Genomic DNA, 23,944 nt, shown 5'->3' with positions numbered 1-23,944 from the left:
ACATATTTTCAATAATTTAAAGAAGTACTGTAAAAATTTCAGAAAAAAATGAATAATAATTGAGTTTAAAGTGAATATATACCTCAACCCTTTGAGAAGAAGGTAGAGAATACATCACCACAGATATAACCATCTTAAGCAAGTCAATCTTTCTAGACTTTGGTTTCCATTTGGTCAGTGGAGTGGTTGAACTAGGTAAACGCTTGGGTTCCTTCCAGACCTAAATTAATGATCCTCTGAATTCTAAGAACTTTGAAAGCTGTTTTTACAGATAATACAAATATGTTTTTAAAATTCTCTTCTTTTCTCTCTACCAAAGTTTGCCATTTCTAGCATAGAATGCTTGTTAGGGGGAAGAACTGAACTCAGTTCTTTTTTCTTCAAAGCCAGCACTCTATCCCCAATCTACTATGCCAGATTCTCTGCCTCTCTCTGTCTGTCTGTCTGTCTGTCTGTCTGTCTGTCTGTCTGTCTGTCTGTCTCTCTTTCCCCCCCTCCCTCCTTCCCTCCCTCCGTCCCTCTTTTCTCTCACTCTATCCTCTCGCCCAGGGTCACACAACTAGGAAGTGTTTGAGGCCAGATTTGAAGCCAGGACCTCCCTTCTCCAGGCTCTCTATCTACCAGGCCACCTAGCTGCCCCTAGATTCTCTTTTGCGATAAGTTTTTTGTTTTTTTTTAATTATGTATTGGGAAGTTAGCACAATTGTACATTTAATTTTTCTTTTATGTTTTTTCTCCCTTTTTTTAGATAAGAGAAGTGGAAACACAGTTCAGTACTGGCTGCTACTAGATAGAATTGTACAACAGATTGTTATACAGAATGACAAAGGGCAGGACCCCAATTCCACTCCTCTAGAAAACTTTAATGTTAAAAATGTTGTACGAATGTAAGTTTCTTCCTTTTTTTTATGTTATTCTTAACATATACTATATTCTCTTAACAAACACACCAAAACATCTCTGCCTTATTCTGAAAAATTAACAAATTCTATATTTTATATAGATTTTATTTTAATAAGTAAAAGGGACAGGGATTAGACTTGTGATTTTAATGTATAGGGAACTTCTAAGTGAGAAAACTCCTCTTGATTAACATAAATTGACACCATGTCTGAAACTTACAACCTGAGAGAGTTGCTGAGCATTTAAAGGTTACATGACTTGTCAAAGGTCATACAGACATTATATGTCCAAGGTAGGATTTGAACCCAGGTCTTCCTGGCTTCAAAGATAGTTCTCTTTTTTTAAACCCTTACCTTCTGACTTAGAATTAATACCCTATATTGGTTCCAAGGCAGAATAGTCATAAAAGCTAGGCAATGGGGGTTAAGTGACTTGCCCAGTCACACAGCTAGAAAGTATCTGAGGACAAATTTGTATCCAAGACTAGGCCTGACCAAGGATAGTTCTTTATCTACTATACCACACCGACTCTCTACTGAAGATGATTTTGAAAGACTTTTTACATATTCATTTTAATTTAAAGCAATTTAATTTAGTTTTAATTTTTTATTTTAATTTAACAATTTACAATGAATTTCTTTTCATGGATTTTTAAAAACATCTTTGCCTTACGTATTTAATAAGGGAACTTTTATAAGTATTTTTATTTAGTAATCAATACTATATTCACATCTTGCTCTGTTACGTTGTATAGGTTGGTTAATGAAAATGAAGTTAAGCAATGGAAAGAACAAGCAGAAAGGATGAGAAAAGGTAATAAAACATTTGAAATATAACTAGGTATTTCTAAATGTTACAAATTAAATCATTTGTAAATTTGCTATGATGTTACATTTTGACATTTGTATGTCAAACAACTTTTATTCCTGTGGGGTTTTAGGGTACTTGCCTTGCCTTTTCAAAAAATAAATTTGCTGTTATAACTGACATGTATCTGCCCCCCCCCCCCTTTTTTTTTTCCCTCTAGATTTCATGAGTTCTTTTGAAAAGCAGTTTAGCATTTACCTTTCAGAACTCGATAATTCAAATTTATCTTTGCTTCCTTCTTTTTTCCCCCCAGGGCCTCTCCTACACTAAGTCGCTCTAGATAGGATTTTTTTTTGTTGTTGTTTGTTTAAATAAAAGGCAGTTCAGCACTGAGGAGTATGCAGACTTGTCTGTGATATTTCAAATGAGACAGTAAAAGTGCCTCTTGTTGGCCTTAGCAGCCTTAAAATATCCACATGGCCACCTTTGTCTGCGATCAGCTTTAAATAATTGTTTTAAGTACAGGAAATCCCTATCTTTGGTACATTTTGGTGCCATAAAAAGTCAGTGGACAAGTTTTGGTCTTTTGAATATATTTCTGTTATTGATAATTCAAATGAATTTTAAGATGAAGAGTCAAGGAGGTGCTAACTTTGTCTGGACTAATTCTGTGCCAGCCGCTCATAAAAGTGGAGGCCAACGTTTTGTTGATTTTATAAATGTTAACTCTCCCCCCTGCCTCTTTGTGAAAGGAGAGACAGAAGGAATAAATAAGGAAGGAAGGAAGGATTAAACACTTAACCATGTACAAAGTATTCTGCTAACCACTGGGGATACAAAATGAAAAATCATTTTCAGTAGTCTATTCTTTCATCATGAGTCATCTTTTATCAAGATTATTAACTGTCTCAAATTAAACTGGTGGTTGACAAACTGGTTCCAAGAGGACCTAGCTTTCTCTCTATCATATTGCACTTAATTCCATTTAAATCAAAAAAGTGGAGCTAGTAGGGTTCTGAATAGTTACGAAATGAAAAGTACTATTGTCACAGTTATCATCAGATTGGAAAGGGGGGAGGCACATGCATGTATGGAAATAGATGTTGGTCTTGTTTTCTTTGTTCAATTTTTTAATGGCAGACTTTTCCAGAAAACTAGACAATCTTTTTTAAGGGGATAGAAGAATTACCTAAGGAAAAAGGGAAGAGATCATATACCTAAGTGAAAAGTCTTAATAGCAATGGATGTTTCCAGGACCACAAGTGAGAGAACTTGGGGTACATAAGGGGATAAAATATAAAATGGATGGGATATATAATAGAAGGGCATGAGAGTGATAAAGAAAAGGAATGGTAGATGTCAAAACGAGAGAAGAAATAGTGTGAGATACTGCCGCTGAGGACAGTATAAATGGTGGCAGAAGTGGTTTTGATTAAATAAATGATGGAAGGAACATAGGAGATTCTTGCAGACAGGGAGAAGAAAAGATTTGGAAAGATAGTTGATAATGGGGAAATAGGAAGCAAGAAGCTTTTTGAGGTCTCTGCATGGTATAGGGAAGAACCCTATAGTATTCTAAATACAATATTCAACAGAAAAGTACCTACTGAGTAGGGAAAATGTACCAAATGAGGTATACAATAGAGTGAATTATGTTGTTCTCTTAGCTTACATAGTAGTAGGGTCTCTCTCAAAAAACTATATGTTTATAGTGCATACATATGTATGTAAAGGCAGCTAGATGGTTCAGTGAGTAGAGAGCTAGACCCAGAGACGAAAGGTCTTGGGTTCAAATCTGGCCGTAGACCCTTCCTCGCTGTGTGACCCTGGACAAGTCACTTAACCCCAGTTGCCAACCCTTTACTGAGCTTTTGCCTCAGAATAATATTTAATATTAATTCTAAGACAGAAGCTAAGTGTTTAGGAAAAAATTATAATATGAAGTACATACATGAAAAACTATGAATGTAGGGGTAAACTAGGTAGTTCAGTAGTTTTGGGTTCAAATCTGGCCTCTGACACTAGCTATGTGACTCTGGGCAAGTCATTTCAACCCAGTTGTCTAGCCTTTTATTGCTCTTTTGCTTTAAAACCAATCCAGAGTGTTGTTCTAAGATGGAAGGTAAAAGTTCAAAAAAAAACAATGAGTGTAGTGAGGTCAGAGGGGGAGAAATGTAACAATATGACCTCAATAAATTATGATTTAATAAATACATGGTAAGTCTCAGCCATAAGTAGGAAGTCTGAAGAAGCTGAGGCTGGATGGAGCCCTTGTTCATTATGTCATAATGGGGATTCCTTTGGGGTATGCAATAGATTAGATGGCTACTGAGGAATCTTCCAACTCTCAAATTCTGGATATATCAACTGACCAAGATATAAATCAACTGACCAAGTTATAAACCATTGGGTGAATCCAGACCAGGTTTGAATTACTTTATTTGGTTGAAAAACTTGGATCCATTCTTCACATCTGATTTCTGCTTCTATCTTCTCTGTCCTCTCCTCTGTTCAATTCTCCGTCCCACCCCTCCTCCAAAGCAAGACGCTCTCTGAAGGCATCCTAATCTCCTAAACCCCACAGCTCTCCATCAGTCTTGCAGAGTTAATGAAGCCAAACCACAGGGCAATTCTGTCCTCCAAATCACTTTAATAAACATTACTCTAACGCACGTGGCATTGTTCTCCATATCTACATCTATAACCTATTATCATAGCATTTATCTCTTCTTCTTCCTGACAGTTCTTACATTCTTACCTTTCATTTTTGTCTAGACCCATGTTTTCATTTCTGTAGCAGATGAGCAACTGTTTTGGAACTTAGTTTTAGTTGTGTGGGGGTTCTGGGAAGTTAAATGGTTTACATGTATGCTTGTGTCAGAGGCAAATACTATAATCTAAATCTTGCCAACTCAGGAGCTCTCTCTCCAATATACCATCATGTTTCTCACATTATAATCCATTACCAAATTAAGTATGTACTTTTTTAATACAACATGCTATAATGTCCATCTAGCCTCAGCTTGATAATCTCCAGAGAGGGAGCCACCCACTCTGTAGGCAGCCCATTCCACTTTTGAATATCTCTAATTGTTAGGAGAGCTAACTATGTGGTGCAGTGGTTAGAGTTGGGTCTGATGTCAGGAATATTCATCTTCCTGTGTTCAGTTCCTGTCTCAGACACTCACTAGCTATGTGACCTTGGGCAAGTCACTTAGACCTGTTTGCTTCAGTTTCCTCATCAGTCAAATGAGCTGGAAAAGGAAATGGCAAACTGTTCCATCATTTGCCAAGGAAACCCCAAATAGGGTCTTGAAGAGTCAGATATGATGAAAAAACAACTGAGCAACAACAGATTGCTAGGATGTTTTTCCTGGTATTGTGGCTAAATTGACCTCTTTGTAGTCCATTCAGTTGCTCCTGGTTCTGTCTCCTTTGACCAAAAAGAACCAGCCCAATTCCTCTTTCATATGACAACTTTTCAGAGTCTTAAAAACAACTATTATGTCCTTCCCGACTTTTCTCTTTTCTGAACTGAGTATTCCCATTTTCTTTAACTTGCTCTAACTGGTATGGATTTAAGAGTCATTCACTTTGTTCTTCTTTGGGTCCTCTTCTTACACTATGGCATCCAGAACTGCACACAATGTTCCAAATGATATCTGACAAAGCAAAGACCAGCAGGAATGTTATATCTTTATCCCTAAAATCTTTGCTTCTCTTAAGGCATCTCAAGATCTCTATATGCCTCATTTTCCTCATTTCTAGGCTAGGAATGACAATAGTACTCTGTTGGATTGTCATGGGGACAAAATGTAAAATGCATTGTAAATCTTAAAGTTTTCTATGATCATGAACTATTATTATTGTTAACATCTTAGAATCAGAGTTGAAAAAGGTGGTCATCAGAAGACATCAATTCTAACCAAAGTATGAATCTCCTACCTAAACAGTGTATCTCACCAATAACCATTTGGATCTTGCTTGAAAGCCTGTAGAGAAGAGATCATGTAACTTCTCATGGTGGCATCTTTGATTATTAGGAGTTTTCCTTATGTGGGATTGAGTATTATACTCTGCAGAAAGACAACAAGAAAATGATGGAAAATGCTATATTTTAACCTTTGAGATAGATCCTAATAATATGCTACAGGAAGATCTCTTTGTACTTTCTGCCCATTGGTTCTCATTCTGTTCTCTGGGGCCACACAGAATAAATCTTTTTTTTTTTTTTTTCAGAATAAGTCTTAATTCTTCTACATGACAACCCTTGAGAGCATAGCTATTGTGTTGTCTGAGTCTTCTTTAGACCAAACTCCCTCAGTTCATTCAACCAATTCTTGAATGTTATGGAATCGAGTCCTTTCATCATCCAGGTCACCCACCTCTGCACATGTGTTTTTTTTTAGTCCTTCTTAAAATGCAATGGACAGAACTGAATGTTCTAGGTCAGATCTGAACTGATCAGAGCATTGAGTATAGTAAGACTATCACCCTCCCAACGTTTGACATTCTTTTTGTGCCAAAGTAACTTAAATAAGGTTCATTCTAAATTTAAAGGTCTAAGGAAAACCTGGATTGACTGAAATCAATTTTTTCACCCTGAATCATAATGATGGACATTTTCTAAAATCTACCGATGTATCCTCACCTGAGAAGATTTTGAAATATTAACATATAGCAGTCATTTTCTGTCATTTTAATTGTTGTTTTCCTGCAGTATAAGATACTTAACATCTTACAGACCCCTTTAGGGTGATTTGAAACAGATGACTCAGTGGTAGGAAAGATGATAATTTGGTGAACAAACACTACATTTGGCAGTAGTAGTCCTTTCCCACATTGCAAAAACCTTTCTGAGGGCCCTTTGGCCTATCAGTTTATAAGTCTTCCCTGGTTTCCACTTTTACATTACAAAATAAAGCATTTATTGTTTTCCTCGAGTTCCTATGGCCTTGATGAGTTCAAATTCTGACAAAAGTGCTTAATCTGTGGTCACCCACTCATTGTTTTCCCAGTGTTTCTTTTTTAAGAATTTATCTGGTGGGACAGAGAGACTTAGAGTTGGTTGCAGCAGCAGGAGAGCTGGCCATGAAATCCAAAAGACATGGATCTCCTTGCCATGTGACACTTGGCACAAGGTTCTTTCTGGATGGGATCTATAAGATGGGAGATGATATTCATGGAACCTGTCTCATAAGTACAATGAGCTGATACATGAAAAGTGCTTTTCTTACCTTCAATGTGTTAAATACTGTTACTATTTGTAGAGAATTGAACCTTATCCTTCTTCAAAATGAGATGTACATCAAAGTCTCTTGTTGCTTTTATGGATTGACATTGGGATTTCAGTGGTGGAAGATAATGGGAACTCCATATGAGGAAATGCAGATTGGTATTGGCTTTGCAATTTCTAGTCCTACTTTGCTTAGTTGGGGAGGAACAAGTGTTTATGAAGGACCTACTCTGTGACAGACACTTGCAAACATCTCTCCCAGCAACCCTGTGAGGTAGCTGGCTATTTTTATACCTGTTTTATAGTTGAGGAAACTGAGGCAGGAAAAGGTTAAGTAATTTGTCCACAGCTTGATTGTCTGATGCCAGATTTGAACTTAGGTTTTCCTAACTGAAAGTACCACACTTTATCTATTGCTTCCCCTTGTTGCCTTAATGCCTAGGGACATTAAGAAGTCAGATGACTTGCCCAATGTCTCACAGCTAGTAAGACATTGAACCTAGATCTTCCTGCTTCCCCAAATCTACTCTTCAACCCATATGCCATTCCTCTTCTCTATGATCCTGCTATATTAAAGTTTATGGTTAGGGGTGAAAAAGTATTTCCATTAGATTGTGCGCACCTTAAGAATAGAAACTGTCTTTTACCTTCCTTGTATCCCCATGGCTTAGCACAATGCCTGGCATATAGCTGGCACTCAATAAATGTTTGTCGACTGACTGATTCATGTTAATTGGGGAAGTGAGCCAGCAAACAAAAAAAAATATCTTTTCTGATCTTCATGTGACTATTTTTTAGATAAAGTCCCGTAATTTTGAAGAATTCCTTTGGCAAAATGATCTCATGCCCTATTTTTGTAGAACATAGTGATCTGCAGCAGAAATTGGAAAAGAAAGAAAGAGAGTGTGATGCCAAGACTCAAGAGAAAGAAGAGATGATGCAGACCTTAAATAAAATGAAAGAAAAGCTTGAAAAAGAGTCCTCTGAACATAAGCAAGTCAAGCAACAGGTGGCTGACCTCACAGCACAGCTCCAGGAACTCAGCAGGGTGAGGAAACTTTGTAGAGTTTTCCATTTATGGTTAAATATGGAGACCTCATTTTGATCCAGTAGGTAATCCAGAGTTCTTTGTCTGTACCTAACTAGACTTTTGGTTGAGGGAACAATATGAGTTGTGTCATCTTATTTACTACCAGAATACCTGTGAAACTCTGGAGCAGACCCTTTGTGCCTTTAAGATAGAGATATATAATGTGAAAGGCAAGTTAATTTAATGGGGGTTGAAGGGAATGGTGATGGTGTTCCCACTTGAGTTTTAAAAATAATGTAAGTTTAATGTGGCTTGGGCTCCTTTTTCTTACAACAGCAGCTAAATTTATGAAGAATGTTATGAGGATGGCAAAGAAACTAGTACTTAGACCATGGACTATAGTTATAACATTAAATATAAGGTGTGAAAAAACATAATGAATAATTCTGGAAGCAACACAGGAAAATCACAGTGATTACTTTTATTAGACATCTTAAAAATTGAGTGGTTGGTACAGTAGATGGTTTGCTTAGTTTTGGCTTCAAAAATATCAGAATTCAGCTACTTTCCCTGGGGTTTTTATTAGCTATGTGACTCCAGAGAATTCCCTTCACAGCTTTGAGTATCTGCTGTTAGTAGAAGGAATTGCACCCCCTGTTTCAAATACTGAAAAAAATCACAAGTCATTTATCTTTTCACATACTTTATTTGCTAGCATTCTATCCAAATGTTTGGAAGTATTGAATTCTTATTAATCAACACTTTGTAAGTAATGATAGAATCTCCATTTTAGCTCCTATAAATATGAAAAATGATAAAGGCTGCTATAATAATATAAATTAGTATTTTAATTAAAGCCATGCTGATAGATAAAGTTATTAGACCACGCACTTGTAAGAATTCAAAATCGCCGCCCTCGCCATTATTGTCTTCTGTCTCCTTCCGAGTCTGCTGGCCAAGAGGCCACTCCCTCCTAACCCAGGAGATTTAAATTACTCTTCTCTGCGTGGAGACGCAGGCGTCCCCACGCCCAAAGAAGCGGAAACAGAAACCTGTTGGACCACGGGAAATGTAGTTTGACAATTTCCACATGTCCATAGAAAATATATATACTTTTTAGATGACATCTCCCAAATTTCACTTTTACACTCCCAAAGTCTAAAATAATAGCTAAGATGTCAGGTTTGCAAAATATTTTACAGAGTTTGCCTCACAGCAACAGAGTGTAGTGCTTTAATTGTGCCCATTTTACAGATGAGGAAACTATTTGACAGAGGTTAAGTGACTTCCTCAATATTGCACAGCTAATGTGTCAGAAGTAGGATTTGAACCCTAGTCTTCATGATTCCAAGTCAAATATTATCCACTATGCCACTTAATTGCTTTTATTAAAGGAACTTAAAACAGACTCTTGAAAGACTGTTTGTTGATCACCTTTCTTTTGCTTTTTTATTTGCAGAGGGCCGTTTGTGCATCAGTTCCAGGTGGCCCTTCACCTGGAGCTCCAGGCAGTCCCTTTCCTCCCCCTACCCCAGGATCTATTCTAGCTCCACCACCACCCCCTCCTCTGCCAGGTGGACTTCATCTTCCACCCCCACCACCACCTCCTCTTCCTCCAGGTGGTCCCCCTCCCCCACCAGGACCTCCTCCTTTAGGAGGAATAATGCCTCCTCCAGGAGCTCCCCTTGGGCTGGCCCTCAAGAAGAAAAACATTCCCCAGCCCACAAATGCCCTGAAATCCTTCAACTGGTCAAAGCTCCCTGAGGTAAGCCATTTATTTCCTGTCATTTTGGGCTTAATGGGCAGCATTAGCAGCATGACCAATTCTCTCACTATAAAGGAAAGTGATCCCAGCTATTAAATGGTTTCATTTTCTCAGTATGAATTGAATGGCCTCACTGGCACAGAAATTCAAGGGATAAAAACCTCTGGAATGAATGACACCTGGTTAATCTGGACCAATAAAACACTTTCAGCATTCAGTAGAATGAATCATTTGATGCATCAGCAATCTTTAAAATGCAATTTTTTGAGGGGAGTGGATTAATGACAAAAAATAGCGTTTTATCGTCTTGATATTTTCAGAACAAACTGGAAGGAACCATATGGAACGAAATTGATGATTTGAGAGTATTTAAAAACCTTGATCTTGAAGACCTAGAAAGGACTTTCTCAGCTTACCAGAGACAGCAGGTAAACAGCAATATGTATTCCCTGAGGACACCGAGTTAGCTGGAATGCATTTTCTCATGTGGCCAGTGTATGTGCCGTATGCCATCATCATGACCTCAAATTAAAGGAACATTGGATTGATTCAGTCCCACTATGACTACAGCTTCATTCCTGGGCATCTTTAAATCTGCAAAATATTTACTTGTTGTGCAGCTTTGTGTACAAATGCATAGAGGAGCCTGTATGTATAAGTCAAGTATCTATGAACATTTGTGGCTTGTGAAGGTGGGCAACCTAAAGGAAGGTATTAATGGTAAAAGGAACATACACTGTATCAATCAATCAACAAGCATTTATTACACACTCACTATGTGCCAGGCACTGTGTGTTAGGTGTCAAAGATACAAAGACAAATGAAATAGTTCTTGCCCCCAGGACTTTGTGATTGATTATGTGCCAGGCATAAAGTGTATACAAAATAAGTCTAAGGCCATCGGAGTGGGAATCAGGAAAGACCCCGTGTAAGAGGTGACATTTGTTCTGAACTTGGAGGGAAATTAGGGATTGCAAGAGGAAGAGGAGAGGAAGAAACTCATGCCAAGCTTGGGGAGAAGGACAGTCTGTGCAAAGATAAAGAGATGGAATGTCATGTATGAAAGATATCAAAATTAGGGCAGCTAGATGGTTCAGTGGATAAACAGTCCCTGGAGTCAGGAGGACTTCGGTTCAAATCTGGCCTCAGAGACTTCCAAGTTATGTGACTGGGCAAATCACGTAACCCCATTTGCCTAGTCCTTACCACTCTTCTGCCTTAGGATCCATTCTAAGACAGAAGGTGTGGGTTTGGAAAAAAGAAAGATTTCAAGACGGGTGGTTTAGCTAGACCAATAGAATACATGAAGGTGAGTAATTAAAAATGAGGCTGGAAAAGTGGATTGGAGACATCTTATGAAGCACTTGAAATGTCCAAACAATCAATTGCTTATTTGATCCTAGAAGTAATAGGGAACCACTGCAGTTTTTTGAAGAGAGGTAATATCGTTAGAACTCTGCTTGACGTATGTCATTTTGCCATGGAAGATGTACTAGAAAGAGGAGAGAACTTAAGGTAGAGAGACCACTTAGGAGGCTACCGAAATCGTACAGGTAAGAGGTGACCAATCAATCAGTAAACACTTATTAAGAACCTACTATGTGACAAGCACTGCGCTAAGCATTATGGCTACATGCTTATAATCTAATAGCTAATGTGAATTTGAACTAGGGTAGGGAGGGGTGGCAATGGGAGTAACAAGAAGAGGATGAATGCAAAAGGTGCTATTAAAGTGTCATAAGCAGCACATGAGAGCTGATTGCACCTGTGAGGTGAGTGAAAATGAGGAATGAAGGATGATTCTAACCATGAATGACTGCATGAGTGAAAAGATGGTAGTATAGGTTTGAGGAAGATGGCTTTTTTTGGATGTGAGTTTGAGATGTCTGGGGGACTGCAGTTGGAAATGTTTAATAGGTTGCTTGTGGTGAGGAACTGAGCTCATCAGAAAGATGAGGGCTGGATATATTCATCTGGGAATTATCTGCATAGAGATAATTCAACCCAAGGGAGCTAATGAGAGCAAATAGGAAAGGACCTGAGAAAGAGATTTGCAGGTATACTCATGATTGAGGGGTAGTGAGTCATGATTTATAATCTAGCAAAATTTCCTGGGAAGGAGTGATCCAAGAAAGAGAATGGTACTAGTAACACCCAGAGGGAAAGATCCAGGATGAGAAAGGTGAAGCATTGTCAAGTATTGCAATGACTGGTCATACAGGAGAAAAATGCCTTCCAGGGGCTTAAATTCTATAAAGGGAGACATTGGGACCAATGACATCATTGGTTGATGACTCTCAGTGAATTGGTTTTAAATGAGACAAAGTTGCACAAAGTCATCAGCTTCACTCTCTCAAAGGCACTGAAGTCCAGTGGCAAGACAAAAGTCAAGATAACTGGTGAATGTTTCGGGATATAATAGGTGACTGTGACTCTTCAGTGTCTAACCAAGCCCTCAGCCTTCATGGCCATTGGAACAACTTGTTCTCATCCCCTCATTCTGCCAGGAGAAGTGTTCACATGTCTGGCGTGGACACCCCCCCCCATCCCCCAACTTACCAATGGGTTTGAGATCTTGCCAGTCACTCACAACCTGCTTTTGCACGCCCCCTCCCCCCCTCCAATACAGTTTACTAAGGTGTGGCTGCTGTACATGCTACAGCTTCTTGGAACTGCACATGAGAGCTGGGTGACAAGTGGACACCAATGGTGAATGAGCAGCCCTGAAAAGTGCTCAGCAAGCTGTCATACCAGAGGTACTAGTTTTCCTGGAACACCTTGTATAATGCTGTTTTGTATAAAATAATACAAGGCAATATTTGGGAGAGGATGGATAAATTAAGGAGGATGAGAACTGAGAAGAGACCATTAGATTTTATAAATTTAGTAATTTTGGAGAGAGCAATTTCACTTGTATAATGAACAACAAGGCAGTTATCTACAGACATCACTGGACTAAATGGTGGAGATAAAGGAAATGTAAAAAGCAGAAACAAAAAAATTGCGATGAGACTGGGAATGAAATTGTAAGGGATTGACAACTGAATGAAAGGAGAAAAAAGTGGAGGTTGTGAGAATAGAGAGCTTTTTCTATGACTTTGGCTAGGAAAGGTAGGAGACATATGGTAGTAGATTGAAGAGAGAGTCAGGAGTGTTTTGTCATACTGCTGATCCATGGTGACTAAACATAGTTTTGAAAGTCTTAGTTTGCATGGCTCAAAGTTGATTTGTGTGTGTAGCAAATGGCTATCTATCCTGGCTGGGAGGATTGGTAGAACAGATGGAGCCTTTTAGAAATGTGTGGGAAATCAAGGAAGAGGATTTTGGTGAAGATTTATTACCAGACAGATGGAGGAGAAAAGATGGAGAAAGAAGTTTTTGTCATCAAGGCTGACAAATGACAAACAGAGTTGAGAAAAGTCTGAAAAGTCAGAAGATCCTCAGTGTGCAGAATAAGAGAAGCCAGAGCAGATGTTAGGGGAAAAAAGAATACTATGGTCACAGTAACAGGACAAAAATGATGATCTTGGTTTAAAACCTTATATTTAAATTGCACCAGACCTATATGATCATGGTCACCAAGCACCTCAGACTCAAATTTTGAAATTTCTACTTTTTCTCAAATATGTTTTAGCAGATTTTGTTCACTTGTTGTAGGAATAAAGTAGTTCCAAAGGTAATTTTGAGCAAGAGAAAGAAAATAAAAAATATGAGAAAAAAGAAAGTGAAAAAAGGTAGAGTGGATATTTAGCAATAAGAAAACAAAATAGAACAACAAAAGTATAAAGGATCAGAAAAGGAAAATCTATCAGTTTGAGAACTAACAAGGGAAATTAAATAATGAAGGACCTGATGAAGGGTGTTTTGGTATTTTTAAAGAAGGAATGAACTTGTGGAATATTTACACAAGGAGGAGTTAAATATAATTAAAAAGGTTATGGGTCCTCTGCCATCAAGAGCATATTGCTATCCTGGAAAATTACATATAGGTTATTGGCCCCATCATTCTTTACAGTGATCAATTTTAATACTTCAAGAGAGCAGTGGACCTCCTCTTTTGATTAGGTCTAGTTTAATTCCCCAGTAAAAGTGATGAGGGAAGCTGAAAGGAGGCAAAACAGTAATCACCAACGCAGAAGATAAGTTAGACTTATATGCATATATAAGTTAAACAGACTACTTTAGAATTTATCATTTTAAATATTGCTTTCAATTCTCCAAAGATCAAATGCCTTGAATTATTTTGTAAAGAAAGAATTACCTTCCAGTTTAGAAATGGAAGGCTTCTCTCTAATCCCAATTTATACTATTTAATTTTTATTGTGAAAATGCAAGATAAAACTTAAAATTATTAAATGACTTATAATACATGGCATTGCTTCTTTTCAAATCAAGAGTTCTATAGTAAGCAGAGAAATGATGATGGAAAAGGAAATGAATTCTCAAAGGGTACTGATTCTAAAAATATTTTAACTCAGAACTCAGAATGCTTCATTAGCAATTTCTTTGATGTACTATAAAAGATAACTTTCCGGCTTTGGCAGCCAAAAAAGGACTAGAATTTAGATGAAACTGAATTGTATTCTTTAAAAAAAAAGTATTATCCAGAGGCTATTTATGATTAATAAATATAAGGATTACTTAATTACCAAATACAAGTGTTTATGATTAATAAGTGTTAATGTAGTTACAAAAGGCAATTCAATACAATCGATGTCTCAGATCCCATCCAAATGATTTTGTTTACCAAGGTAAAAGGAAAAAGACTAGATCTGTGATTTCATTGATTCAGGAAACCTTCTTCTACCCGTGCAAGCCAGATGTTCTCTGCAACTTGTAATCTTAAAGTGTGCCTAGAACCCCATATAGATTTAGAAGTGGATTTGATTACCAGAGGAGACAATATATAAAATGTGTCAGAGGCTAGACTTGAATTTAGGTCTTTCCAGCTAGAGGCCAGTTATCTATCCATTACGACAGGTTTGTTTGTTTTGTTTTGTTTTTTCCATCTCATTAAAAGGTGCTTTAATGTAAAAAGCCATTTTATATAAAAGACAATCACTGTATCACTCGGGGCAATTCAGGGAGTCCTATTTAGATGGACTGAGTACTATCTTGATTCCTAACTCCTGTAATAACTGGTTGTTTTGATCAAATAGCATGAACAACTAGTTGGGAAGTTTGAGAAGAGACTTTCTAAAAAATCAAAAGTACTGGGCACTTAGAGTGGTTTTCCTCATGTCTGAGCATGTGGGCTGCATTTATTTTAATAGCAGGTGGTTAAAAGGCCCAAGTTTACAAGACTCGTAATTAACTGGCTTTCAGCAGAAGGTGTAGGATGATGTCTCTCTGTGCCAAAAAGCTCTGGGACGAGTACACAGACAGTATGTGAGATCTGGTAGAAAGAAAGGGTGGGGAAAGTGTTATAATTGGGTAATTGCCATAGCAACTAATTGCTGTTTAAGTAATCAGTAGTAGTCCCAGGCTAGACTAGATAAGAAAACTCCTGATGTGTTTAAACGTTAAGGTAGCTTGGAAAGAGGGAGTAAGTCTTGCTATTTACTAATGCTTCCAAGCATGAGGCACTGCCACATTTCGATATAGGACTTCCTGGAGGGAAGTTTCAACACAGCTGCTCAGCTTAAGTAATTAAAATCTGAGTTTCCTTTTAAAACTGATGAGCAATGAAATGGAAACTGTTTTTGAGAAGAGATGATTTTTTTAAATATATTTTTTAACATCCCAGAAGGTAGTTAAACCACTTGAATAAGTTTATTTGTTGCAGGAACAATAGAAATAAATAACTATTTCTGTGGCAGAATATTTAAGATATTCCAAAGGATGCCCATTAACAGGATCCTCCTCCTCCAGACCTAGTGACTTATCCTTCTGGTTAAATAGCATCACCAAAGGCAGAACTCATTTGCCCTTCAGGCTTTGCCAAGTAGCACTTAATCATTATCACCCTTGAGAACTCCATTTTTCCATATTTAAAGTGTAGTTTCCTGTGGAGTAGTTGCTCATATCACTTACCCTCTGCTCTGTGGCCAGAAGTTAGCTTCTTCCAAAGAGAGAGAAAGGAACACTTTGGTACTGTTGCCTCTGAAAGCAGCTTCATGATGACGTTTGGAACATGATGACGTTTGGAACATACGGATTCAAATCCCACTTTTGACATACTGTGTGACTAGGGATGTCATTTAATCTTTCTGATACTGGTTTTCTTCCATAAAGGTTATACTGGATTTTATCAGAATGAAGTCTTCAGAGTTGGAAAAATCTTATAAGATCTTAGAATGGCAGAATTGCAATCAATACTAGGAGATGGGATTTAGGAGATCTAGGAGAACCAAAAGAGGATCCAGTGACTTTACGTATTACAGCAGACATCTTTAAGAAGGGTTTTGAAAATAGTATTTTGTCTTATGATTTCTTCTGTTTAAGAATGTCAGCCATTCTGAGTGATCAAAGTGTTGAAACAATATCAAAATTTAAAATAGGTCTTTCAATAAAAACTCCTCACTGAAAGTCTATTCAAATTAAGAGAAAAATGATTTAAATCTACTCTTGAACTATCATTTTGGGTGCCACTTAAACACTAAATGGTGGCAAATATAATCCATTCAATGTCATTTTGTTATCATTAGTTCAGAATTTAGCAGCAACATTTATCTAGTGCCAGCTGTGTGGAAAACACTGCTAGATTCTAAGGGAGAGACAACATTGAGATAAGTCATGAGCCTATCCTCATGGAGTTTATAACTATTGTATGGTGGTATTTTGTTTAGTCATTTTAGTATGACTCTTCCCCATCTGGAATTTTCTTGGAAAAGATCCTGAAGTGGTTTGCTATTTCCTTTTCTAGCTCATTTTATAGATGAGGAAATGGAGACAAATGGGGAGTGATTTGCCTAGGGTCACATAGCTAGTAAGTATCCAAAGCCAGATTTGAACTCACGAAAAAGAATCTTATTGACTTCAGGTACAGTACTCTATACACTGTGCCTCCTAGTTCCCCATGAAGCAATAAGACACAACTAATTATAACATATGACATTACATAGTGCATTTCGTCAATGGAAAGAACGTTGGATTTTTGGAAACCTAAGACCTAGGTTAGAAACTTAATTTTTTTTTTAATGACTTGAGACAAGTCACATAGCCTCTGTGGTTCTCAGTTTCTTCATCTGTAAAAATAAATGAAAAGAGTTGCATTGGATTATCTCTTTAAGTTCCCTTCCAAATATCAGCTAAATGCTATGATGCTTAGCACATAGTAGGAGCTTAATAAATGCTGATTCATTGATCCTAAAGAGTTACAAGCAATTCTATATGAGTTCCCAATGGAATAGACCAAGAGAAACTTCATGGACTGGGAAGGTGCCTTTAAATTGAGACAAAGAATAGTTTTTTAGCTGAAGTATTTAGAAGAATGTTTAGAAGGAAATAAGATGGTTGGAAAGGTGGGAAGTTGGGTAAGTTACTAGATTGTAAATGTCCTTGAATGTCAAGCAAAGGTATTTGAAGGCCACTTGTTTGCCCATAGAAAGTTCTCAGTAGTCTTTGAGCAGAGCAGGGATATGAAGTGATATATATGAGAAAGAAAGATTGTTCTTGTAGTGGTATGAGAACCATTTGAAAAAGGGAGAGAGAAGAGGCAGACTCGTTATGGGCTATTGTCATAGTCCACAAAAGTAGTAATGTTGACATCAGTGAAAAAAAAAGAGGAAGAGAAGGCATTCTGAGAGGTGATGTGGAGGTAGAATTGGCAAGACCTGGTAGCTCAATGGGTATGAGTTAAAGGAGGACAAAAAATAAAAGATAATCATAATAAAAAGAAGTTAAAAATATAGGAGCTGGGTGAATGTGGTTGTACTGTAGACAAACGGGAAAGTCAAAAGAAGGAGCGTGTATGGGGAAGTTTAATAAGCTCAATTTTGATAAGTTTGAGGTATCAGTGGAGGATCAAACTAGGTGATTGTAAGTAAGGATCTAGAACTTAGAGAGGTTAGGTAGAAATGGAGGTATAAAATTTAGAAGAGAATTAGATTACCAGAGAAGAAAATAATAGCAAGAAAATAATGAAACTAGCACTTTGTCATTTTTTGAATTTTTTACCTGGTAGAGAAAAACTTCAGTAGCTTTGCCTTGGAGAGCAAAATGAAAGGCTAAGTCAAGGACTTGTGTTCATTGTGAACATTTTAGGTCATTTGAACCTTTGTGAAGCACATGTATCTTCCCAAGTGCTATATAATTCATGATTCTCTTGGTGCTTTTTACATAGTGCTTGAAACCCATTTGGTGAATATAATGAAAATTTCAAATTGTTTGTGACTGGTTGCTATATTGCTCATTTTAAAATTTTGATTAGTATATACATTTCATTAATGTGAATTTTAACTATGACCCATTACAGAAGAAGTAATGATTACAAATAATGGATTTTTGAAGCAGCTCCTCTATGGAAATGTCAGTGTATGAAATAGTACATATTTATTATTATAATAGAACCTTGGCTATCCAAGGTGCAAATGTAGATCTTTTCTTATTGCCTATGCTCTTACTAAGTAGCCAACCAAAAAAAAAAGTCTGGTTTTCCAGCTAAATCCATCTAACATTCAGATGGGTGGGAACCAAGTATAGATAATATCATTTATAAGAATCAGCCCTTTGAATATTGAAACTAACTTCTGATTTTAAAATGATTAATTGAAGAGTTAAAAATTTTGATTCTTAAAATCTGCATCAAAATACTCTTTTTAATATTAGCTATCAAATGAAAATAGTTTAAAGAGTTTGAAAGATTATATTATATGATGATGTCACAATCTCTAAAGGAAAGCATACTAAATAAAGAATTAACCAAACTCTCTTATAAAGCTGTACCCACTCTTAATACATCATCTTGACCTCTGAGAAGATAAGATGGTAAATTTTTTTGGCTATGGACACAGAATTTTTTTTAGTTCATGACTGATGATTAAGGATAAATAATGATCTGCTCTTCTATAATTTCATTGAAAGCTGAACAAAATCAACCAACAGACCTTTGTTAAGCACATACCATGTACTGGACACTGCTAAATGCACAGAAAGTTGGTTTAAATTTTCACATGAAGAACACAGGCTAGAATCCTAATTTCTTCTCAGCCGAGAAAATTTTTACAACAGAGAATAAATTATTAGAAATCTTTAGAAGCTTTTCTTTTGGAGGCCTTTAAAAAACAAAGGATCTATTTACATCTGGCTGCAATGCTGTAGGTGTGGTCCTCCCTGAAGGTGAAGGAATAGTTTAAGAGGAACTGTTGGGGCCCATTCCAATTTGGAGCTTTTTCTCCCTTTGAAAGGAATGCACTCTTAAAGGAAGGGAAGGGGGGAGTCTTGGGGATGTGGAGGAAAACTGCTATTCCTCCAGAGACAAAAGAAAACTGACATCATTGAGGGAGAAAAGTTTGTTTGTTGGTTATTAACTTATTTTAAAATACTATTCTAGGAAAGCAATCATTGCTTGGATGCGTGGGATTGGAGAAGGATAAACTTTTTGCTTCCCACTAGAGGAATTTTATGAAACAGCTCATTGACCCTGGCAGTCCTGCCAGGACCAATGAGACCTTAAGGGATACATTGAGCAAATATTCCTTATGCAAGTTTTTGGCCTGAAAATTGAGATGAACTTTTTACAACCAAATTTTGGTCCTTCCAGCTTTGAAAAATTATGTAACAAGAACATTTTCTCATGTGAGATTGCTTTATTTTCCTTTTCCCTTGTTCCAAATATTTTCTGTATGTTAGGTTACGAATTAGTCTTTTGTATCAGCCCCTTTAAATAATATTTGAGGGAATTTGGGCTCCAACAATGCCACTGACACCTTTTACTTTTGGAAACTTTCCTTCCTTCATTTTATATGTTCTCCTTTTCTTTATTTTCATGTCTTAGTACTACAGTCCTCATTATCTCTGCTAGTTGTCTTTGGATTCCAAGAGATTGCTTGCCTCAGATTTTTTTTTTTTTTAAACTTAAATAGCTGTCCAGGCAACTAGATAATAGACCATTGGACTTGGAGTCAAGAATTCAAATCTTGAGTTCAAGTCTGGCTTTAGACAATTGATAGCTATGTGATGCTGGGCAAATCACTTAAACTGTCTGCCTCAGTTTCCTCACTAGTAAAATAAAGGTCATAATAGTGCCTTCTGGGCTGCTTGTGACGATAATATGAGATATCAAAGTGTTTTGCAAACCTTAAAGCACTATATAAATGGTAGCTATTTATTAAGTCTTATCCTTAATGTTATGATTATATAGTCACAATCACATGTGAAAGTGACTTTTTGACCTAAATTAAGGACTTCACATCTCTGTCCATTAAGTTGCCTTTATTAGTAAATGCTGGCTGAATGTAATTGAATAATGTATGGAAAACTTACAGGTCTAGCCTTGTTGAGAATCTTCAAAGTCTTGATTTTGTTGTTTAGTATATAGTCTCACACTATCTTCTAATTTGATAAATATTCCCTTGATAAAAAAGTTGAACTGAAAGAGCAAAAGGACTAGTCCCTAGAGACCTTTCTCCATGTTGATATCAACCATTGATTGATCCTTTTTTGGGTAGCATTTAATCCTTTGTTTTATTTTTCATTAAATTTTATTTTTATTGTTATGCAAAACACACTTGCATATTGGTTATTGTTGTAAGAGCAAATTCATACATAACCAAACCCCCAAAATAAAACCATAAATACACTAATGTGAAAGACGACTCCCACAGTTCAATCTCTGGAGGTGGATAGCATTCCCCATAATACGTCTTTCAGGATTGTCCCAGATCATTGCATTGCTGAGAGTAGCCAAGTTTTCACAGATAAACATTGGGTTGACCCTTTTTTTGATCGAGTTGTTCAACTAGATCTACCGAATTCCTGTCCCATTCACATTTCTCTTAGTTCACTGATTCATAGGTGGTTATAAGACAGGGGCATTTCAAAGCTCATTGAAAAGAAGGTGCTTCAGCTTTGTTGAGTTATAGTATGAACATTTTTGAGGATACTGAGGTGGAGTGAAAATGTAGGTCATGAGATTTGTAGAGTGTGATCAAACAGTATTGAAGGAGAAATCAATCCTTAGTGCAGTTATCAATTGCAAAGCTGCATGGAATAGAGAGGAAGACTGTAAATGGCAGAAGAATGAGCTTTTTTATGAATGAAAGCTAATTGATGACTATAACATAGATCTGGACAGGATGATATTAACACATGTAGCAATGCCTAAAGTGGAAAAGTCACTGAGTGATGACATTATAGGGAGGATATGGTAATGGCAATGAGGAGGAGGAAAGAGTATGTATGCCTGTTTCTTCTCCTGGACCAGTGTGCCATGGAAGATGAGAATAGGTACACCAAGTACTAATTAGAAAAGATATGATATCCAGCTGTGTGACCCTGGGCAAGTCACTTGACCCCCATTGCCCACTCTTACCACTCTTCTACCTATGAGCCAATACACAGAAGTTAAGGGTTTAAAAAAAAAAGGGATATGATACAATCTTCAGAGGGGGAGCTAGGCTTCCAGAAGAGCAAAAGGGTGGAAAAGAAAAGGAGAAAAAGTCTAGGATGAAAGGGAGTTTGTTAACAGAATGAAATTTCCAAATAACTAAGGAAAGGTAGAGATGAAAAAAAAAATAGTAGAGAGCTTGATGTTGAGAGAACAAGAAGTTCTCTAGGGACAAAGCTAGTCCCTACGTCTGTGTTTCAACAGAGTAAAACTGAATCATAGGTATAAAGGGAAAAGAAGATGGGAGATGCCTTTGCATCAAGTAACTGCTACCAGTTTGGGGGACCACTTGATGACCAGTAAGGATTTTTGCTATGACTACTAAATTGCATGTTTTTGATTGCCTTTTCCATGCTTCTGTTATGGCTGTAGGATTTCTTTATCAACAGTAACTCCAAACAGGTAAGGGAACTATTGCTAAAAAATTCTTGTTTTATGTAACTGGATCATGGCCAGCTTGAAGATTCTCGGTCATGTTTGTCTGTAGACAATACAAAATACAGTGCCTGGTGAAAATCACATTGTATGCTTAACTAGCAGAGTTCTTTCAGACATTGCATGTGTGCTCCAAATCTTAGAATTGCCAGGAAGACAATTGAAGCACAATTTCTTTTTTTTCCTTTAAGCCAATATTTAGTAATAAAGCTAAATTGTTTTTTGGCATTTCTTTGAAATGTCCTAGAAAGCCTTTATGGATTCTGTAATTAAATTATGTAAAATTTGCATATTTTTGTAACATCTTCACATTGAGCTTTTCCTGCCAATTCCTCTAACACCTCTTTATCCAACTGTGCCAAAATAAATAAATAAATAGCTGTTTCTTGCGTCTGTTGTCTTATCCATCCTGATATTTTGTGCTACCTGTGCAGAAAGGGTAGGCAACAAATGTTTTATGGAAATTAAAAGTTTGAACTGATCTCTTGAACAGCCTGTCCTGCTCCAGAATGATAAGGTGCCAGCTGTACCCGGTAGCCTCCTGGTGCATGTAAAATAGTCTGCAAGGCTTTATTGTTCAATCTTTTGGGTATTTGTGATGCAAATAATTCTCCGGTGAATGAATGAATGAATACTGACTGCACATGTCTCAAGTGACCAATGGAAGACCCAAACTGAGCTTGATTCATTGTGACAGTTCTCTCAGGGAGGGAACTTGGAGAGACAGCACAAATATACAGAGGGGGAAATGCTCATTAATAATTTATGCTTGGTTGTATTGTCATCACAAACTATCTGTACCTCCAAACAATGGTTTTTAAAGTGTGTCATTCTTTTTTATTTGCATTTGAAGACTAGGTTTTAGCTTTTGTTTCTGATTTCTCTTTTTTTTTTTATGTAATCAGGAAACCTTACTAAAATGAGTGTGAGTGTGTGAGAGTGTGTGTGTGTGTGTGTGTGTGTGTGTGTGTGTGGTCAGAATGTCATTGTTTGACTTTCATGGATTCCTATCATGCTCTTTATAGAAAGAAACAGATGCCATTGATGATACACTGAGTTCCAGACACAAAGTGAAAGAACTTTCAGTGATTGATGGTCGGAGGGCCCAGAACTGCAACATTCTGCTCTCAAGGTATTGTTAATGTTGAGTAATGAGTGTTTGTAATATAATCAGTGTTTTTAGAAGTACACGGTGCAGTGAATGATTTTGGTGTGTGACTCATAACTGTGTATGTTTGTAAACTTTAAAAATTGTAAGGCTGCTGGGAAATCTGTTTCTATGTTGTAATAAGGCAAACAATGCTTATGCCTCCCTTTGAAACAACAGGGATGAGTTGGAAACTTCTTCGATTATAATCTCTATACATTTATAAAAATATAAAATTACTTGAAATCTTAAGTTAGAAACTTGTTTTCATCCTGACAATCAAAAAGTGATTTTTGTATAAGTTATATGCATGACAAAACTAAGTTTTTGTTTATTTTCATTGATCTTTTTATCTCTTTGGTGTATAGATGGGTTCTTCTGGGGTAGCTCACTGTATCACTGTACTATAACAAATATTAGAAGGCTAACTTTTTAAATGCCACTCCCTTATTCCTTCAAACTTTAGTTCCTTCCTGGCCTGTTTTTTCTTCCGTTGCTATTTTTTTTTTTTTAAACTAAATACAAAGCTCAAACCAAAATAAAACATTAGTTTTCAAAGTTCAGTCTTCAGGGGCATATGCAAGTATTATCCAGCAGAGGAAAGGAAAGCAGAAAATTCTGACTACAAATTCTTCTTCAGCCACAGTTGCATTGGCTTATGCCATCACATTTTGCAATTTGGTATCATTTCTTTCCTCAAAAGAGGAAAATCATGTTAAGGACAGTTATGGTGATTGTGAGGAGTAATAGAAATGTTTTCAAAAATCCACAAAATAAAGGGAAGCATGGTGGCTCAGTGGATTGACACAAGGCCTAGCAATGGGAAATCCTGTGTTCAAATCTGGTCTCAGATACTTCCCACATGTCTGACCCTGGGCAAGTCACTTAACCTCTGTGACCTAGCCTTTACCGCTCTTCTGCCTTGAAATCAATAAACAGTATGGATTCTAAGCCTAAAGATAAGATTTTTTAAAAATATACAGAATTCAAAGATTTTAAAATGTACTAAAGAAATCATGTTGGGCAAATTCTGCCGTGAAAGCTTCATGTGTGCTGGCATTGTCATGAGATGA

At 36.9% G+C, this 23,944-nt stretch overlaps 1 protein-coding gene across 3 annotated transcripts in view; it reads left to right on the top strand.

The window, feature by feature from the left end:
* DAAM1 (dishevelled associated activator of morphogenesis 1) overlaps nt 1-23,944 on the top strand; it is a 223,319-nt gene that overhangs the window by 155,562 nt on the left and 43,813 nt on the right. For 2 of the 3 annotated variants that reach the window (XM_044664879.1, XM_044664881.1), the window contains exons 11-16: nt 749-887; nt 1,658-1,716; nt 7,807-7,994; nt 9,436-9,741; nt 10,062-10,169; nt 22,750-22,856. In XM_044664879.1, the coding sequence (XP_044520814.1) occupies nt 749-887; nt 1,658-1,716; nt 7,807-7,994; nt 9,436-9,741; nt 10,062-10,169; nt 22,750-22,856 (907 nt within the window). Of the gene's footprint in view, nt 1-748; nt 888-1,657; nt 1,717-7,806; nt 7,995-9,435; nt 9,742-10,061; nt 10,170-21,661; nt 21,692-22,749; nt 22,857-23,944 lie in introns of all 3 variants that reach the window. The other variant, XM_044664882.1, reaches the window with a different exon arrangement.

The sequence above is a fragment of the Gracilinanus agilis genome, chromosome 2 (assembly GCF_016433145.1).
Source record: "Gracilinanus agilis isolate LMUSP501 chromosome 2, AgileGrace, whole genome shotgun sequence".
Taxonomy (NCBI): domain Eukaryota; kingdom Metazoa; phylum Chordata; class Mammalia; order Didelphimorphia; family Didelphidae; genus Gracilinanus; species Gracilinanus agilis.
This window is presented reverse-complemented; position numbering and strand designations above follow the sequence as displayed.